General features: G+C 40.0%; 1 protein-coding gene across 1 annotated transcript; it reads right to left on the bottom strand.

Moving 5' to 3' along the window:
• Nucleotides 1-275: 275 nt before the first annotated feature.
• LOC109936517 (endothelin receptor type Aa) lies at nt 276-12,122 on the bottom strand. Its single transcript, XM_048593220.1, has 4 exons — nt 11,505-12,122; nt 9,997-10,130; nt 4,942-5,050; nt 276-1,395 (listed from the first exon to the last, which is right to left on the bottom strand). The coding sequence occupies exons 1-4, from the start codon at nt 11,790-11,792 to the stop codon at nt 1,249-1,251; spliced, it is 678 nt and encodes a 225-aa protein (XP_048449177.1). The 5' UTR covers nt 11,793-12,122; the 3' UTR covers nt 276-1,248.
• Between the last annotated feature and the right edge of the window lie 6,587 nt (nt 12,123-18,709).

The raw sequence follows: 18,709 nt of genomic DNA, 5'->3' as shown, positions 1-18,709 counted from the left end.
CATCATTAAAGGTAATCTAAAGACAAAATGTCTAAACATCAAATTCACCCAGGTAATTATGTGGAAAGGTAAATTTCTCTTTGACGTCATCCACTGCTGTGATATAACTTAGGTGTTTGGAATTTCAAACTGTATCAGGCGTACTTTAGTCAACATCTGCAAAACAAATGCAATTTACAGATGGCATAAAGAATGTGTTGAACCAGATTTTACATATTTGTTTTGCCATATTGCAGTAAATACTCAAACACCAATTAAACAAAATCACAGCAAAGAAGAATCATTTTTGCTTTTATTGCATTGTGGTGGAGGTAGGGGATTCATTACAAGTACACAAGTCAGAACTCGTCTGAGACATGCTCATTGGTATAGATCCTGTAGTATACATAATTTACAAACAAAACTTTGATGTGGGATTTATTTCTTTTGATTATACTGCTACTGAGGACGTTATATTGTTATGTACATCTATGTGACATTTCTAGAAACTGACAATAATTATGTCCATTTAAACAATACAGAATAATCACCATTCATTATATATAAAAGGAAAGGATACATATCCCCTAAAACTAATCATAATAGGCATCCATAGATTTGCAGGAGTGATGAGAATGGATGATTCTTTCCTTTTACAGAGAGTACAGAATTTAAACAAGTCTTTATTATTTTGCATTACCTTTTGTTAGCCAATAATGAAATTGACTTAAATTGAATTTTAGAATCTGTCTTGCTGAAGTACTTGATATGTTCACACAAAATTATCATTGTACGCCCTGATGATAAATAGGAATTTATATACTGAATACATTTGTGAAACAGGTTTTTCTTCCTGGATTCTAGTATCTAAGAGCCTACTGACATATGTGAAATATCAGAAAACTTACCCAGTCATTTTAAATTAAACAGAATGTCAAAAGTGGATAAAAGCCTACAGTGGGCCCTTAGGACCTTTCAAGATAATAACCCATACAAATACTCGACCTGGTGTTTGAAGCCTGTTTTCAAACATCGTCTGTTGATATTCACAATTAAAAAAATTCAATGCTGGTACATGACCAACTCTTTGCAACAGGTAATCAAATCCCTTTGGAATCCCAAAATGAATCTAAAATGATGAGTTCTAGTCACAATCCATCCTGTCTTCAGTTCTATCACATCAGAGGGCTTCATTGATACAGTTTAAGACATGGAGGAGCATGTGTGCTCTACTTATGTTATCCCATCGTCTAGTGGAGAATTCTCCTTTCAGTTTGTGCTGTCCTTCCGGCTGCTGCGATCACCAGGATTATTGGGTTCGTGATTCTTCCAATGCAAACTTACATGTTTGGAGGTATCATTCATGGGCATCACATTCATGAGAGCCTGGCTCTGGCAACAGCAGCACAAACAGGACTGAAAGACATACAAAATAATTAACATACTAGCTTTCTATTTTTCCTGCCAACAGATGGCTAATTACTGAGATAAAAGGTACAGAACATTGTCTGATTATTGTGTGCATTTCTAAGAACAAACCAAAATAAATGCATTCATTACAACTCAACGTAGAGTTGGTATCTGGGTGACCTGAAGTGGGAAGCTCATTTCCACCAGAATTGTCAAGGCCAGCAGATGAGAGTGAGAATTGAGGTAGGAGCTGAATGCCACCAGGAACCATTTGGTAAGAGTTGCCGAAGCAATTATGGTCAGAAGAGGGAGATTGAAGCTCATGGCAGCAAAGGCCCAAGTTTCCCTGATGGAGCCTGGAAAAATGCTCCTCATCTCTCTGACTAACCCTTCGAAAATTTATTCCACTGAGCGAGGATTGAAGATCATGCATCTTAAATGATGCCTGATTAGGTCAATCACCACCACTTTCCCACCAGCTAGTTAGGACCTTCTAGAAAGACATCTGGTGCAGAGGGGTGTGCGCAAGTCAGTGGACCCCCTCATGCTTCAGCTCCTGGACCTGGTTTAGTTAGCCATTAATAGATCCAGAAAGCAGGCAGTCATGGTTGCCAACTGTCTGCCCTGTACTGTAGCTACTTTTGTTCCCAGGTGTCCTTGGACTATCAGCATAGTCAGAATACACAGTATTCACCAATACCTCCAATGCTTTTAGACACTGCAGGAGATGGAGTGTTTTATCTTACCGTCAAACTCTACTTTGATTTAATCCCCTTCCTCTCTCCCTGCACTTTCACTCACCTTTAGTGGCAATGAATTCCCCTTGCCAGGCTTTGCACATAATTTGATTATTTGAAGACACAGGTGATTTAGTGATGTTGGGGAAGAGATGACTAGTATCATGGATGATTTGGTGGTGGGAAAAAAATCTGTTCAGTTTTGTGTGTGATAATACTTTTGGATATAGAACGAAAGTAAAAGAAAAAGAAGAAAAGGGCATAAAAAGGTCCATTGCTATACCAGGAGAAGCTGGAGTACTCTCCTGGACCTCAGAAGGGAGTATGGGGCTCCCCATTTCACATTCCCATGTTCCCAAATAGGGGACCCCAAAGAGACAGTCTGCAAACCAAACCTGCCACAAAATACATCAGCAGGCAGCCTCTTGGTTGTGAATATATTTTCCAATACTTCCAACTTGTTTCTTACCCATTCCAGGAAGGAATCCAGTCAATACAATGTCAATAGGATCTAGGTGTTAATGTAGCCGTGGCTTCATATCTGGGACTGTGGATGAGTTTCCACCTCAACTCATTGTTCTATTTTCTCAGATGACCATTCCTGGTACTGGATGGTATTTGCCATTTCTAGAAATACTGTTACTTAGTAAGGGTCAGTGTAGTTTGCAGCCACCAATCCTCCTTTGTCTTTGATTTGTCTTCAGCCTATCTAAGGAGTACTGATAAAGGATACTCCATCAATGAGCATCTACAGAAGAAGCATTGTTCTTAGATAACAAAAAAGTTCATTATATGATAATAAATATGGTAATAAATAATAAATAAGGGGAGACAATGTCTTAGTCGTAGTATTGCTGGACTATTAATCTAGAGGCCCAGGTAATGTACTGGGGACCCAGGTTCCAGTCCTGCCATGGCCAATGACGGAATTCAAATTCAATAACAAAAAATGTGGAAGTAAGAATTTAATGATGACTATGAATCCATTATTGATTGTCAGAAAATCCCATCTGTTTCACTAATATATTTTAAGGAAGGACTAATGTCCTTACTAGTCTGGCCTACATGTGACTTCACACCCGCAGCAATGTGGTTGACTTGAAACTCTAAATAGATGATGCCCCCATTCTAATAAAAACAAAGTACAACTACATTTGATCAGAGATAATTACAAGGACCTTAGGGAGCTGGTACACATACACCTGTGCTCTCTGAAAGCTGGAGTAGAACTCCTTGTCACTCACAGACTTTACATTACTTGAGCAGAAGTGATAGAACCAATGTAAATTGATCTTTAACCCTTTTCGAATCATAACTTTATACAACACTAGCTTCCCAACTGTCAAGAACCCACCAGGAATAAAAATCAGGGCCAAGTTATTTGTTGTAACCTAGTCATTGACAATAGAAAGCAATGGGCTGGTCAGCTGGACTGAACAGTGGCAAATGGAATTTAATCCCAAAAAGTTGAGCTGATGCATTTTGGGAGGACTAAAGGCATGGGAAAACACAAAAGGATCAGCGGGACCTTGCTGTTTATGCCTACAGGTCCTTGAAGGCAGCAGGACAGGTAGGTGAGGTGGTTAAGAAAGCATATGGGATATTTGCCTTTATTAACGGAGGCATTAAATACAAGAGCAAGGAGGTTTTTTCGGAGTTGTACAAGATGTTAGTTAGGCTACAGGTGGAGTACTGTATACATTTCTGGTGGCCATGATATAGGAACAATGCAATTGTAATAGAGAGGAGATCCACCAGGATGTTGCCTGAGTTTGAGCTATGAACATAAACTGGTTAGTTTGGGTTTGCTTTCCTAGAACAGAGAAGGCTGAGAGGGGACTTGATTGAGATGTACAAAATTATGAGGGTCCTAGATAGAAAAGATAGGAAGAAAAATTTCCCTTTAGTAGAGGGTCAATAATCAAGTGGCATAGATCTAAGATTAGGGAAGGTGGTTTAGACAGGTTTTGAGGAATTCTTTCACCCAGAGTATGGAGCTATCTGGCCCTTGTTGCCTGAAAGGTAATAGAGGCAGGAACCCTCACATAATTAAGCAGTAATTAGAACAACATTTGAAACACCACAGCATACAAGGCCACAAGCCAATAAATGGAAAATGGGATTAGAATAGATAGATATTTGAAGACTGGAACAAAAGCGATGGATCTTTTCCCATGGTGTAAAACTCTACATCTAATGCAATGAATAATAGCTCAAGGTTCGATTCAAGGAAGGCATTTGTTCTGGTACAGAAAAGTCAGTTTCTGGTAATCTTCCTGTTGTATGAAGGCTTAAACATACGAAGAAGATAAACAGGAAGTAATTTTTCTGACAGTTTTGACGGTGGAGCTTCATGCCAAAATCTTGGTTTATACGCCGTGGAGCGAGAAGCATTGATGTAGAGAATCAGAGACTTTTTATTCTTTAATGTATAATGTTTGGGCTAAGTCTGGCTATTTGTGGCTGCAAGAGACTTTCAGGATTATTTGAAGATGAGACATAGGTCTAGGATATTTATTTTTAACTCAATCTGAAGATGGAAGTGCTATTGGCAAGGATAGTGCGAATTGTCAACTCTAGCTGTTCTGAAAAGGTGATGGCAGATCTTCATGAATTGCAGATATGTGATATTCTTTGTGGCAATGATCCTCTGCTTGTAATAGCTTTGAATATGTACAATACTGCAAACATGGAATTTGTGGAATTTCTCCTTCTGTGTAATATACTCCATCAATAAATATATGTTATCCCATTCTTTTTCAATTAACACTCAGTCAAATATTCCAATTACACATATTGTAAGTGAGATTCCTACCTGGAAGCAATTTTTAAATTTCTTGCTCACAAAGTACAGAGCAATGGGATTTATACAGGAGTTCAGAATTGCTAGATGAATGCCAATAAAATCCAAGACTAGTATGAAGCTAGGGAAAGGAGCAAATGTTAGTGTTAGATTATTCTCACATTGTAATATTCCAGCAGAAATTACATTTATTTGCTTTGCATCGCCCTAAAACTAAAGTTCAAAAGCATCAATTGAACATTTCATTCCACCAACTGGTACGTGATGTCTGAAATTCTGTCCCTTTTGTTAGCAGACATGAAAACAACTAGGTCCTGATGGAGCAAGCTTGTGATTTAGTGTGGTTTGTTATGCAATTTTTCCCATCAATGTGCAGGGGGGAAAGACTTAAAACTCATGAGATTAAATGAGTCATCTTGTAAACTGTGCACATTGAGGCAATTTTATAAAAACAAGAAAAATATTTTAAAAAATTCTTCAACCAATCAGAATAGGTCTTCTGCATGGCACATTGGCTGAGGTTCCTTGTTTTCAAAGCACATTTGGTTTTTCTTTTGTGGTTTCTGGCCCTGTACAATATTAATGAAAAATGCAGCTAGAAATTCTTTGCACTCAGATTTGCAGGTTACTCTGAGCAGATGATGATGAGGCAATGCAAAGATAGTCTAATTACCTATCCTTGACTATCTGAAATACAAAGTATTTATTTTCTTTTCTACCAGAATAAAGCTCTATAAAGATTAAGTGAGAAACACACACATAAAGGTCTATTGACCTCATAGTGGAAACTGTCATCCGATATTGTTGGGTTCTATTTTAATGTCACTATTTGAAGTTCAGGAGGAAGGCAGTCGCTAGTCAACTAAGGGGGAAGTTGAGGAGCAAGTCAGATAGCCCCGGTAATCTATGGCAGAACCATGAGAGGATTTGCAGCAATAAGTGCAGGAGGAATTGTCACAGGGGTCTCTTAGCTGGGGGGCAATGGAGGACTTGTGGGACACCGAAGATCACTGCTCCTCCTCGCCCTATTAAAGACACTTTTGTTTAAACTTAACCTCAATGGCTATGCCAGCTTTCCATTAGCATTAGGCAGAGGGGCAGCTCAGCACTGGATTATGATTGTCTTCAGAGTGCCATATGCATTGTGAAATCTCGATTTGCTTTTGCTGAGCTAGACAGGAGCCTACTTTGCTGACAAAAACATTGGTGTTAAAATTGCACAATCAGCAAGATTGAAATGGAAACTGGAAATGTAGAAATTAACTTCTCTCCTGCTCTTTCCTACTAATCTTTACAAATTCTTCTGAAGATATAGCACAGCGTCATGAAAATTCTTTTTATGATGCAGGATGTTAATGCCAAGAACCTTGAAATTACCAAAATTGCTGGAAAAACTCAGCAGGTTGGGCAGTATCTGTGGAGAGAAAGCAGGGTTAATATTTCAGGTCCAGTAACCCTTCTTAAGAACCGTTCTGAAAAAGGGTCACTAGACCTGAAACATTAACTCTGATTTCTCTCCACAGATGCTGAGTTTTTCCAGAAATTTCTGTTTTTGTTTCTGATTTGCAGCATCCACAGTTCATTTGATTTTTTCTATACCTTGAAACTACACTTTGCGATACCAGAAGAGATTGAAACCTTGGAGTCTTGCAGTGCCTTTCATGACTTCAGAATGTTCCAAAGTGCTTTACAGTCAATGAAGTTCCTTTGAGCTGCAGTTACAGTTTTTAAGCAGGCAATGTTGTTGCTAATTTGTGCATTCCATTGTTAAAGTGTGAATTGGTCTGCAACTTCTGACATTCACACATGTGCAGTAAAATGTGGAAATCTGGAAATTATGCCAGTTTGTCCTTTTATTTCCAACAAGCTTCACCACATGGAACCTCACGAAAAGATTCGGCATATAAATACATGCAAGGGCATGTGTTGTGGTATTTACCCTTTAACTGTCCATTAAACATGTCAAAAAAATTTAAGGCTAGTGCATTCAAGTGAAAGTGTAATGATCTTAATTTTATGGGGAATAGGTAATTTTACTCGACGAGCAATCCAGATGCCTGGCAGATGCTCTCAAGAAATGAGTTCAAATCCTATTGCAACAGCTGAAAGTATTCAAATGTTAATATTTCTGGAATAAAATAAAACTAGTCTCAGTAAAGATTACCATCAAGATGCTGGATTGTCATGGAACACTACCTAGTTCACTGATTTCTTTTGGGATGGAACCCTACATTCTCACCCACTGTACACTTCTACGGAACCGCTTAGGGTCAGTGGATTGGTCCATATTCAAGAAGTCAGCAGCCAACCTAAACGAGTATGCCACTACCATTAGAGACTTCATTAGTTAGTGTGTAGAAGACTGCATGCCAAAGAAGTTAATCTGAATGTTCCCCAAATGGATGCCATGGATGAACCAGGAGATTCACTCCCTACTGAAGTCCAAGTCTTAGGTGTTCAATTTGAGTGACCCTGACCTATACAGAAAATCTAGGTACGACCTTCGTAAGGCCAGAGACACCAAGTGGCGATATCAAACTAAGCTTGAGTCCCAGGCTAACCACACAGACACCTGTTGTTTGTCGCAAGGCTTATACGACATAACAGGCTACAAAGCGAAGTCGAACAGAATCACTGGAAACAGTATATCCCTACCCAATGAGCTCAATGAATTTTACGCTTGCTTTAAACAGCAGGTCAGTGAAACAATGTCACCTGACCCAACAGCTTTGGTGCACCGGTACCCACATCAGATTGGCCTTGAGAGGGAACTCAAACAAAACGACTAGCCTGGGTGCAGTCCCTGGCCATGCACTCAGATCCTGTGTGGACCAGCTGGCGGGAGTATTCGTTGACATCTTTAACCTCTCTTTACTCCGATCTGAGGTTCCCGTCTGCTTCAAAACGACCACCATCATCCCAGTGCCAAAGAAAAATCATGCTGTGTGTTCCTCGATGACTACCACTTGGTGGCTCTGACATCAATAATTATGAAGTGCATTGAGAGTTACCCATAGCTCACATCAACTCCAGCCTCCCAAACTGCCTTGATCCTTTGCAATTCACCTACCGTCACAACTGGTCCATGGCAGACACCATCTCCCTGGCCCTACATTCAACCCTTAAATATCTGGATAGCAAGAATGCCTACGTCAGGCTCCAACTCATTGACTACAGCTCCATATTCAACACCATAGTTCCAAACAAACTAATCTCCAAATAGGTCTCAGCTCCCCCCTCTGTAACTGGATCCTCGACTTGTTGACCCATAGACTCATGGCAAGAGATTTAACATGGACAAGGAAGCCTCCTATTGATTGATACTTAGTGCCTTCCATCAGCAATAGAATCAGTCCTCTTCATGTTGACAATATCTGGATGAAGCACTGAGATTAAAAAGGGCACAGAATGTAATTGTTGCGGGAAGAGTACAGGGCAGAGCCAATTTTAACCAGAACTGTCAAGCCTCCTCCTGAGGTCCCCACTACCGCTGATGCAAATATTGAGGTGATTTGGTTCATATCGCTTGATTTCAAGAAATGGCTGGTCACACTGGACAAAGCAAAGATTATGAGTCCTGACAACATCTTGGTAGTGCTGAACATTTGTGGTGCAGAACTGTATGTACCTCTGGGCAAGCCATTTCAGTACAGTTACAACACAGGCCTCTATTGCGCAAGTATGTCCTGTCCAGGCTATAGAGAAGATGTTGTGAATCTTGAAAGGGTTTAGAAAAGATTTACAAGGATGTTGCCAGGGTTGGAGGGTTTGAACTATAGGGAGAGGCTGAACAGGCTGGAGCTATTTTCACTGGAGCGTTGAAGGCCGAGGAGTTACCTAAAAGAGGTTTGTAAAATCATGAGGGGCATGGATAGGATAAATAGACAAAGTCTTTTCCCCGGGTGAGAGTGTCCAAAACTAGAGGGCATAGGTTTAAGGTGAGAGGGGAAAGATTTACAAGGGACCTAAGGGGCAACTTTTTCACGCAGAGGGTGGTGCATGTATGGAATAAGCTACCTGAGGAAGTGGTGGAGGCTGGTACAGTTACAACATTTAAAAGGCATCTGCATAGCTATATGAATAGGAAGGGTTTTGAGGAGTATGGGTCAAATGCTGGCAAATGGGACTAGGTTTTTCTAGGATATCTGGTCAGCATTGACAAGTTGGACCGAAGGGTTTGTTTCCATGCTGTACAGATCTATGACTCTATGACAATAAAAGGATGGTGATATAGTTCCAAAGCCAAGAGTTTGGAGGGGAACGTGCAGCTGATATTTCCAAGCATCTGTTACCTTGTCCTTTTCATCAAATTCCTATATTGTGGAAGCACACCATTCGGCCCATGAAGTCTACACTGGCCCCTATGAAGTCCATCCCACCCAGAATTACTTGTCGTAGAATGTGCTGTTGTGTGCCCTTCTCACACACATCACAGATCTTCTTTGTGCTATTAGAATCCTGATCAGCACAAGGTGCTACTTGAAAGTTCATAAAATATTTGCAAGCTACTATATACTCAAGGTATAGCGAGCACCAATCATTCACAACTGCCTTCAAAATTTGATGCAATGATGTTAATCTGAGATGTGAGTTTGGGGATAAGTATTGGCCAGGATGCTCACCATTACTCTAGAATTCTGAGAGGAAAGACCCAAGTTTCACATTTCATCCAAAAGGTGACTCTTCCAACACCGCAGAATTCCTACGGTACTGTGGTGGAGTGTCAGCCTAGATTATGTGCTCAAATCCCTTGAAAAGAACTTGAACTCACATTGCTCTGACAATGTGATTGTAAAATACATTCACAGTGAGTACATTTTGAAATGAATTTTTTGGGGCATTCTGAGGTGTGAAAGGCACCATACAATTGAGAGCTCTCAAGTCTGAAAATACATATTAACTGCTTATTTCATACAGGTAATTTTTAAAAATACAGTTAACAATTAAACAGGTTATGATAGTGGGAAATAAGTTCATATGAAACTCTATTAATATTTCCTGTGAGTTTCTTCCCTAAATGAATTCAAGGCTGATGTAAAGAGAATAGTATTTGTCAATCTCACTTACTTAAGGAAATCACATTTGTTGGAGCGATTTTCATTGTAATGAGTTTTCTTTAAAATCTTGCCAAGGTGGAGAGGGAACCAACACAAAGCAAAAAGCACAACTAAAAACAAAACGGTTTTGGCTACCTCTCGGCGCTGTAAATTAAAAACAAAAAACAAGCTTTAGTTCAAAGATAGTAGGAACTGCCGATGCTGGAGTCTGAGATAACAAGGTGTGGAGCTGGATGAACACAGCAGGCCAGGCAGCATCAGCGGAGCAGGAAAGTTGACATTTCGGGTCTGGACCCTTCTTCAGAAAAGCTTTAGTTCAAATTGTCTTAGCCACTTGCAGATAGTATCAAGCAAAACTAACATTTTTTCACACTTGTTGGTAAATTGGGGGCTAATGACAATCCTTTATTGAACAATTAGATGTAAAAAAAAACACAACACAAGCTGGTGAAAGCAAGTTATTTTGACTGTAATAGCATGAAGTGTAAAATGTGTGAAAAAATTAAAATGGAGTTATATAACAGGTGCTAAACAGGTATTGGCTATTTTACACTACAGCACAAAGTCAAAATTAACCCAATTTTATCTTGTGCGGTTAACTCTGTAAAACAGTGGATGAGGTGCTGAATTAAGAAGTGAGGCACATACAGAGTTTGGAGACTGTACACTGACAATGTACAGAAATTACATTTCAACACAGCTAGAAGAGAAGGCATGGATTCTTCTGAACCAACAGTCTTTCATCTACTGGCTCATGAAAGATCAAGGACAAGATCAGGGAATAGACTGTTTAAGAGAACAGCAGGTTTGAAGAAGCAACAGCTAAAATGGTAATGAAAAAGACAGGGAATGGTAAAAAAAAATCCATTTTCCTCAAATTAAAGACAATGACAGCAGCAATGAAGACTTAAACAGGTCCAAAATGAAGGGGAGTGAGACTAATGCATTTTATTTTGAAAAAAAACTTTGTTTCCTGTGAAAGAAAATTTCAGAAAAAGCATTCAGTCGTCCACCAGTGGAAGTTAAGGTGACCAGGCAAAAACTAAGAGCTGATTTACTTATGTGAATTTGGAGAACTTGTGCTACATTAAGAGGTTCTAGACCTACTTGCTTCAAATCTGGATCCCCATGTAAAGTGCTGGGATGGTGAATCAACATTGTGCTATTTTTAGTTGGAATTATTAATGGTGCAATTTGTCTCATTAAGCTATTCATTTGTTTACAACAGTGTCATTCACATACCTGTGATGTGAAAGGTATGTAAATAATACACAAACTGATGAGACATTGGCAGTTCAGTAAATTATCACCGTTCTATCATGTACCATAAAAAGGCACTTCAGCCCACTGAGTCTGCACTAGTCAAAAACAACCGTATAACTATTCTAATCTCATTTTCTGGCACTTGGCCCATGGCTTTCCATGTCTTGGCAAATATCTTGACATTTTGGAACTGAGATATGTTCAGGTTCGGACACAGCTTCTCTGTGGCATTAACCTATAGTCAAAAGATCTTACCCGTTTCAAGTGCTCACTCAAGGCGATCCTCAAACTCTTGTTCCTCTTGTTTAACATCTCACTGGTCATTCGAGCATAGAAGAAAGCAGTACAGACTAGGGGCATGCAGAAATAAAACCCAAACATCCACCAATCCTTCACACTGATGTAGAACTGAAAGAAAACATTTCGTGTCCTGTGAGACAGAAACTGGCCAGACAAGACATTCACAGAAAGAGCATCTTCAAATATGTATAAAGTACCTTTTCCTTTAATATTGAAAAACCTAGTTGAACGACCAAGTCCCATAGTTCAGGCCTCAGTACATGTTTGAAAAGAGTAATGGGATATTTTCCAGTTGACTGCAATGCCAGTACAGCTTTGATGAAGCAAGAACCTTCTCTTTAATCAGGCCTGATTTTTGAGATCAGAGATATTTAAATAAATTTAGCATCCTGATCACCCTTTCTTTTAAATTCCTCTGGAAGGGCAATACTGAACACCAAGAATGCCTAGTGTTCTTCATAGCTTGTATACCATAAGGTTCAACATGTTAGAAATCTGGCTTTAGTGGTGACATACTATTGGACTTTCTAACTCTGTGCCTACTGATTCCTAGTTATTTGTAGCATACTTCTATCTGGAGATCCCCCAACTAGCAGAGAGTCAGGTCCTGAAATATCAGACAACTTTTTATACTTTCAGTTTTTGATTGAACTGTGATTTTTCTCTAAACAAAAAATATCAAAAGAACTGCTGATGCTGGGAAGCAGAAACAAAAGCAGAAATTGCTGAAAAAGCTCAATCAGTCTGGCAGCATCTGTGGAGACAAAGCAGAGTTTCTGAAGAAGGCTCCGAAACATTATCTCTACTTTGTCTCTACAGATGCTGCCAGATCTTCTGAGTTTTCTGGCAATTTCTGCTTTTGTTTGTGATTTATCTCTGTTTGTTTTAGATTTCACATACCTAAATTTCAACCTGTTTTCAGCAAACATGACAGTCATATCTGCTGGTTAAGTCTTGTTTGCAAAGTATGTACCAATATTTCATTAACATTTTTCTTTAGTCTTAGCAGTTACTTTCTTCCCAGTTTCGACTTTTGCCCTTGGTTCAATATGGAAGGGGAGCTTTCCCCACTGTTCTCGACCCAGGTACAATAAAAGGTGTACGTGAAGTCTGTCATGATTTACTCCGTCTACATGCTTTCCAACAGACTGAAGTTACAGTTCATTGTTACCTTGACGACAGTTAGAAAGAGAAAAGGACTCACATTTATCAAATACACTCAAAATACACAGTTTGAATCAATCACCACCTCTGTCAAGTTTCCTGTTTGTTACACAGATTGTTTGATATTCTGTACTGTTCAAATACAAATTCCCTCCACTTAGTAGTGGGAATATCAAAGGCAGTGTTGTCAATCCCACCGTAAACCCTGTTTCCTAGCCACTGACTTCATCTCTCTCCCAAATGTCTGAGGTTGAACCAGACCACATGCAACCTCATTGTTGTGCTTATATTAAGATGAGCTTTTGACAACACATCTGCTGCATTACTATGACTGACTTAACCATTGCCTCAGCTCACCTGCTGTTGAAACACTTGTCCAAGCCTCAGTTATCTCTAGACTTAACTATTTCAATGGTGTTATGGCCTGCCTTCTATCTGCTCTCAATTACAAACTCATCCAATTTTCTGTTGTTTACATCCCAATATGTAACAAATTCTGTCCATCATTTCTGTCCTAGATAGCCTCCTGGTCTACCAAGGCCTCAAATTTTAAAATTATCATCTTATTCTCTGATTTCTCCTTGTCTGATCCTAGCTCTGCAAGTTCTTCCACCTTCTAAAATCTCTGTGTTCATCCAGGCCTGGTCTCTTCTGAATCTATGATTTTAATTAGTTTAGCATTGGCGGCAATGCCTTCAGCCCTAACCTAAAATCAGAATCCCGACTGTGCAGAAGGAGGCCATTTGGCCCACCAAGTCTGCACTGAGCACCCAAAGAGTATCCCTGGATTTTCCCATAGCTAATTCACTTAGCCTGTACACCCCTGGCGCTATGGAGCAATTTCACATGGCCAATCTGCCTAACCTACACATCTTTAAAGTGTGGGAGGAAACTGGAGCATGGGCAGAAACCACGCAGACACAGGGAGAATGTTCAAACTCCACACAGATAGTCGCCTAAAGTTTAGAATTGAATCCAGGTCCCAGGCGCTATAAGGCAGCAATGCTATGCCACCATGCTGCTCAACCTCTAGCATCACCTCTCTGTACCATTCCACCTTTCTATTCTTGCTCCTCACAAATGACCTCTTTGACCAAGGTTTTGGTTATCTGACTTAAAATCTCCTTCCTGGCCTTACTGTCAAAAATTTGTTTGGCACCAAAACATCTTCTGCTGCTGTATTCCATCAAAAGCATTATGGAAATGCAAATTGTTGTTAATGTTGTTATATTTTGCCTTTTATGACCTCAGGATATGCCAAAGCTAAACAGCCAAAAAAAATTTGTAAGGTATTGTCACTGTTGTAATGGAATTAGTAGCTACCTTCAGGGCATTGGAATAAGTAAATATGTAGGAAATGACTGGTAAAGGTAACTACAGGCCAACCATAACAGCCAAAAAGTTACTGAAAAGCTTTAAGGTGAACAGACGTGTTTAGTGGAAATCAAACTTGACCGAGAAGGTCCAATGAACTTCAGACATTTCCTTTCGTTACTTATGCATTTTTCTAATGTATTAAGTCTCAGCTTAAAGCAGCCAATGTTGCTTCCAACTTTAAGTTACAGTGGTGCAGCCATCAGAATCATGTGTGGGCTACCTGCCCCTGATTTATTAGCCAGTGGAGTGGGACCATACTGTCCCAAAAAACCCAACCCATGAATATAATCGTTCTCTTTGCATTCCTTCTCTAACACAGCTACCTCCAATTAAAAGATTTGAGTTTTTTATTTGGATCTGTTAAGCATTAAAATTTCTTCTTTCTTTCCTGCTTCATCTCAGCTGTGTCCTCTTGGTCATGAAAATTGAAAAATGATGTTTGTGGCTTACAAAGACAGAATTATCCATGGAATGTATCCTGAAGGCAGGGGGCTGGTTAGCTTCGATGGTTAGTGTGTTGTTTAGAATAAATCCAACAGGATGGGTTTAATTCCTGTTCTGGCTAAGGCAGTCTTGCGGGGTGGTTCCTCACCTTGCCCCCGAGTGTGGGAGGCAATAGCCAACAACACTGACAAACTTAAAAATTGGGATAAGCACGTTATCCAATGTTTAAGCAATTTATTTTTTTAATGCATATTCTTTTTGGAATCCGTTCCGTTCTGTGTGTGCTGTACTTGAAGGCTCATTGGCTGCTAGTGCTTCAACCTGTGTAAGTTCCTTAGCAGTTTTCGTCCGTGGTGATGGCCGTTGCCTTCCACACTCAGGGGGCAAGGTGACAAAGGACCCCACAAGACTGCCTCAGCCAGAACAGGAATTGAACCCATCCTGTTGGATTTATTCTGAACAACACACTAGCAATCAAAGCTAACCAGCCCCCTGCTTTCAAGATACATTCCATGGATAATTTTGTCTTTGCAATTTACAAACATCATTTTTCAATTTTCAAGATCATGAGAACAGAACTGAGATGAGGCAGGAAAGAACGATCCAAATAAAAAAATCAAACCTTTTAAATAAAGGTAGCTGTTTTGGGGAAGGAATGTAAAGAGAATGATTATGTTCATGGGTTGGGTTTTATGGGACAGTATCGTCCCACTTTGCTAGCTCATAAATCTGGGGCAGGGTAGCCCATACATGATTCTGATGGTTGCACCCCCATAATTTAAAGTTGGATGCAACATTGATCGCTTTCAGGCAAGACTTCCCTTTATCAGGGAGGACGTCCCATTTTACAGAGTTCCCTTCCAATCAGATTAGCCAGATCTCTTGTCCCAGCAGCACCACCAGGACCGGTGGCCATGACTGGACTACAAACATGTAGACACAATTCTAACTGCAAAGAGCATGACATCCTTGCACAGTGTTACACATAAACTGAGCACTGTTAGAAATGTCAGAAATAAGAACAGTAGACTTCATTGCTTGCTAAGCCTGTTGCCCCTATTAAATATGGTCACAATTGATCTTCAGCTTCAACTCCTCTTTCTTGCCTGCTCTTAATACTGCAAGTTCTTCCACCTTCTGAAATCTCTGTGCTCACCCAATCCTGGTCTTTTGAGTATCCATGTATCTTTCTAGCGGGCACACACGGTATCTTGTGGAGAAGACAGAAGTCTCAACAATTGGCTGAGATGCCAGTGAGAATAGGCATTGCCTCTAGTGAAGGCAGCCTCTAGCAGCAAGCACTCAGGCACTTGACAGGCCAACATTGAGCTGGCACTATGCTCACCTGAGGCTTTGGATCAAAGAGTGACCCAGGCACAAACAGGGGAGGAGCTTGTTGGTAGGTGAATAAGTGGCTCAGCAGTGAAAGGGTCAAAGATGAAAGGATTAAATACAGATTCAGTCAGAAGTTTCTGTCGTAAAATAAATGTAAGTAGATAACAAAACATCTGGCTAAGGAGTGATTAATAGAAACAAAGACATAGCCTAGACTGTTCAAGCAGCAGGATAAGGGAAGGCATTCTGTGAACACAAACAAAGCTTGAAGTATGTACCATGGCAAATAAGTGACATCTGGTCATAAAGTGGCCAGTTTAGAATTTGAGTGCGTGATCTTCAGCGTAAAGAAGATGAGAACTTGTGTGTTTTTGTAAGTATTTGGTCTGAGAATGTTTAAGACTGACTCTCCTACAGTACACATGAATAAATGACTGTACCTGTATCTGTGTCTCCAATGGTGGTTTGTCAAGTTGAACCACAATTGCAGCAAAGGTGGGTCTGGCTTTCAGCAGCTTGCCTCCCCTCTCCCTAACCCAAAATGTGGGTCCTTTGATCAGGCACTTAGTGCCTTTCATGAGAGATCCTTCTCAAGCTCCACAAACACACCAGCGTTTGCTGGTTATGTTCTCAAATAGTAAGCCTCCTGCATGCAGCTGGCATAATACCAGTGGTGGAGGATAAGGTCATTACGTGGTATTAATTGCTCAATTAAGGGTCTCATTGGTCATGGGGCAGAAAGGCCATCCACAGGGGTTCCTGCAAGGTATTTAATTGGATAGGGCATAGGATTCCACCCATGAAGTCTGAATGGAAGTAGTTCCATAGGGAGAGATCCTTTTCCTATGGTTAGAGTTGATTAATGTCGGATATTTGCTTGTCAGCTACTGAGAATAAGATAGCACAATCATAGTTTTAAAAGAAATTTTATGGAATAGATTGAGATACTAAAAGATCTGCATTCTGCTCCTTTTTATACCATAATTAAATAAAGCAGATTACGGTTTACAATTCGCCTTGTGGGAAGTAAAAAGAAATGGATGATACGAGTGTGAGATTACGGTAAGATTACATGGACATGACTGACCTTATATAAAGTTGCATTTGGATGTCAGTTGTGGGTACAAAGCTAGTTTTATGGTAGGAGACAGAGGGCGGTGGTGGGGGTTGTTTTTCAGACTGGAGGTCTGTGATCAGTGGTGTTCCACTGGGATCGGTACTGGGTCCACTTTTGTTCATCATTTATATAAACGATTTGAATAAGAATATAGGAAGAATGGTTAGTAAGTTTGCAGATGACACCAAAATTGGTGGGGTTTTGGACAGTGAAGAAGGTTACCTAAAATTACAAAGAAATCTTGATCAGTTGGATCAATGGGCTGAGGAGTAGCAGATGGAGTTTAATTTGGATAAATGTGAGTTATTGCATTTTGCTAATACAAACATGGATTGGGCTTATACAATTAATGGTAGGGCCCTAGGCAGTGTTGGAGAAAAGAAAGACCTAAGGGTTCAGGAATATAATTCTTTGAAATTTGTGTCACACCTAGACAGGGTGATTAAGAAAATGTTTAGCACATTAGCCTTCATTGCTCAGACCTTTCAGTATAGGAGTTGGGATGTCATGTTAAGATGTACAGAATGTTGATGAGGCCTCTTCTAGAGTACTATGTGCAGTTCTGGCTGCCCTGTTATACGAAGGATATTATTAAACTGGAGAGGGTTCAGAAAAAAATTACCAGGATATTTCTGGGAATGGAGGGTTTGACACATAAAAAATAGACTGGAAAGGTTGGGACATTTTTCACTGGAGCTTAGGAGGTTGAGGGGTGACCTTATTGACATTTATAAAATCATGGGGACATGGATAAAGTGAATGACAAATGTCTTTTCCCTAGGTTGGAGGAGTTCAAAACTGGGGAGGGGGGCATTTTTTAAGGTGAGAGGAGAAAGATTTAAAAAGGACATGAGGGGCAACTTTTTTACACAGAGAGTGATTTATGTGTGGAATAAAGTGCCAGAGGAAGTGATGGATGCAGGTACAGTTGCAATGTTTAAAAGACATTCAGATAGGTTCATGAATAGGAAAGGTTTGGAGGGATATGGGCCAAGTGCAGGTAAGTGGGACTAGTTTAGTTTGGGAACATGGTTGGTGTGGACGGGTTGGAATGAAAGGTTTGGTTCCATGTTGTATGATTCTATGACTCCATGACCCTATGAACGAAAGGTGCAGGTTATTGATTACACTTATACTAGCCAAATGACAATATGGGATTTTGTCCAGGAACCTGCTATGATTAGAAAACTATTTCTGAAGGGGATTTGGGACCTATCTAAACATGGCAAGCAATTGTGCACGTCCTGAACCAAGCAGACTGAAGAACTGTGACTGAGCCATGCAGATGTACCAGAAGTGGAATTTAATGACCCTTTCTCTCAGAGGGTCGTGAGTCTTTGAAGTTCCCTTCCGCAAAAGGCAGTGGGTGCAGAATCTTTAAACATTGTCAAGGCAGACAGAGATAGATTATTGATTACCAAGGGGATGAAAGATTTTTGGGGGCATGCAGGAATGTGGAGTTGAGGTTACAATCAGATCAGCCATGATCTCATTGAATGATGGAGCAGGTTTGAAGGGCTGAGTGGTCTACTCTTTCTTTCTTTATTCATAGAAGTGCCATTCAAATGAAATTAAGTGAGTACAAACCATGTACAGAAAGTAAAATAAATAGAGAAATAAATACGGAATTAAGAGGAGAGAAATTAAAGGGACAGGTCTTTTTTGTTCAGATCTTCAATAATAGCTGTACGCTGAGGCCATGAGACTCCAAATTTGTAACAGT

Source organism: Rhincodon typus, unplaced genomic scaffold (assembly GCF_021869965.1).
Source record: "Rhincodon typus isolate 14 unplaced genomic scaffold, sRhiTyp1.1 hic_rhity00002510, whole genome shotgun sequence".
NCBI classification, from domain to species: domain Eukaryota; kingdom Metazoa; phylum Chordata; class Chondrichthyes; order Orectolobiformes; family Rhincodontidae; genus Rhincodon; species Rhincodon typus.
The sequence above is the reverse complement of the archived record's forward strand: the minus strand, read 5'-3'. Positions and strand labels throughout refer to the sequence as shown.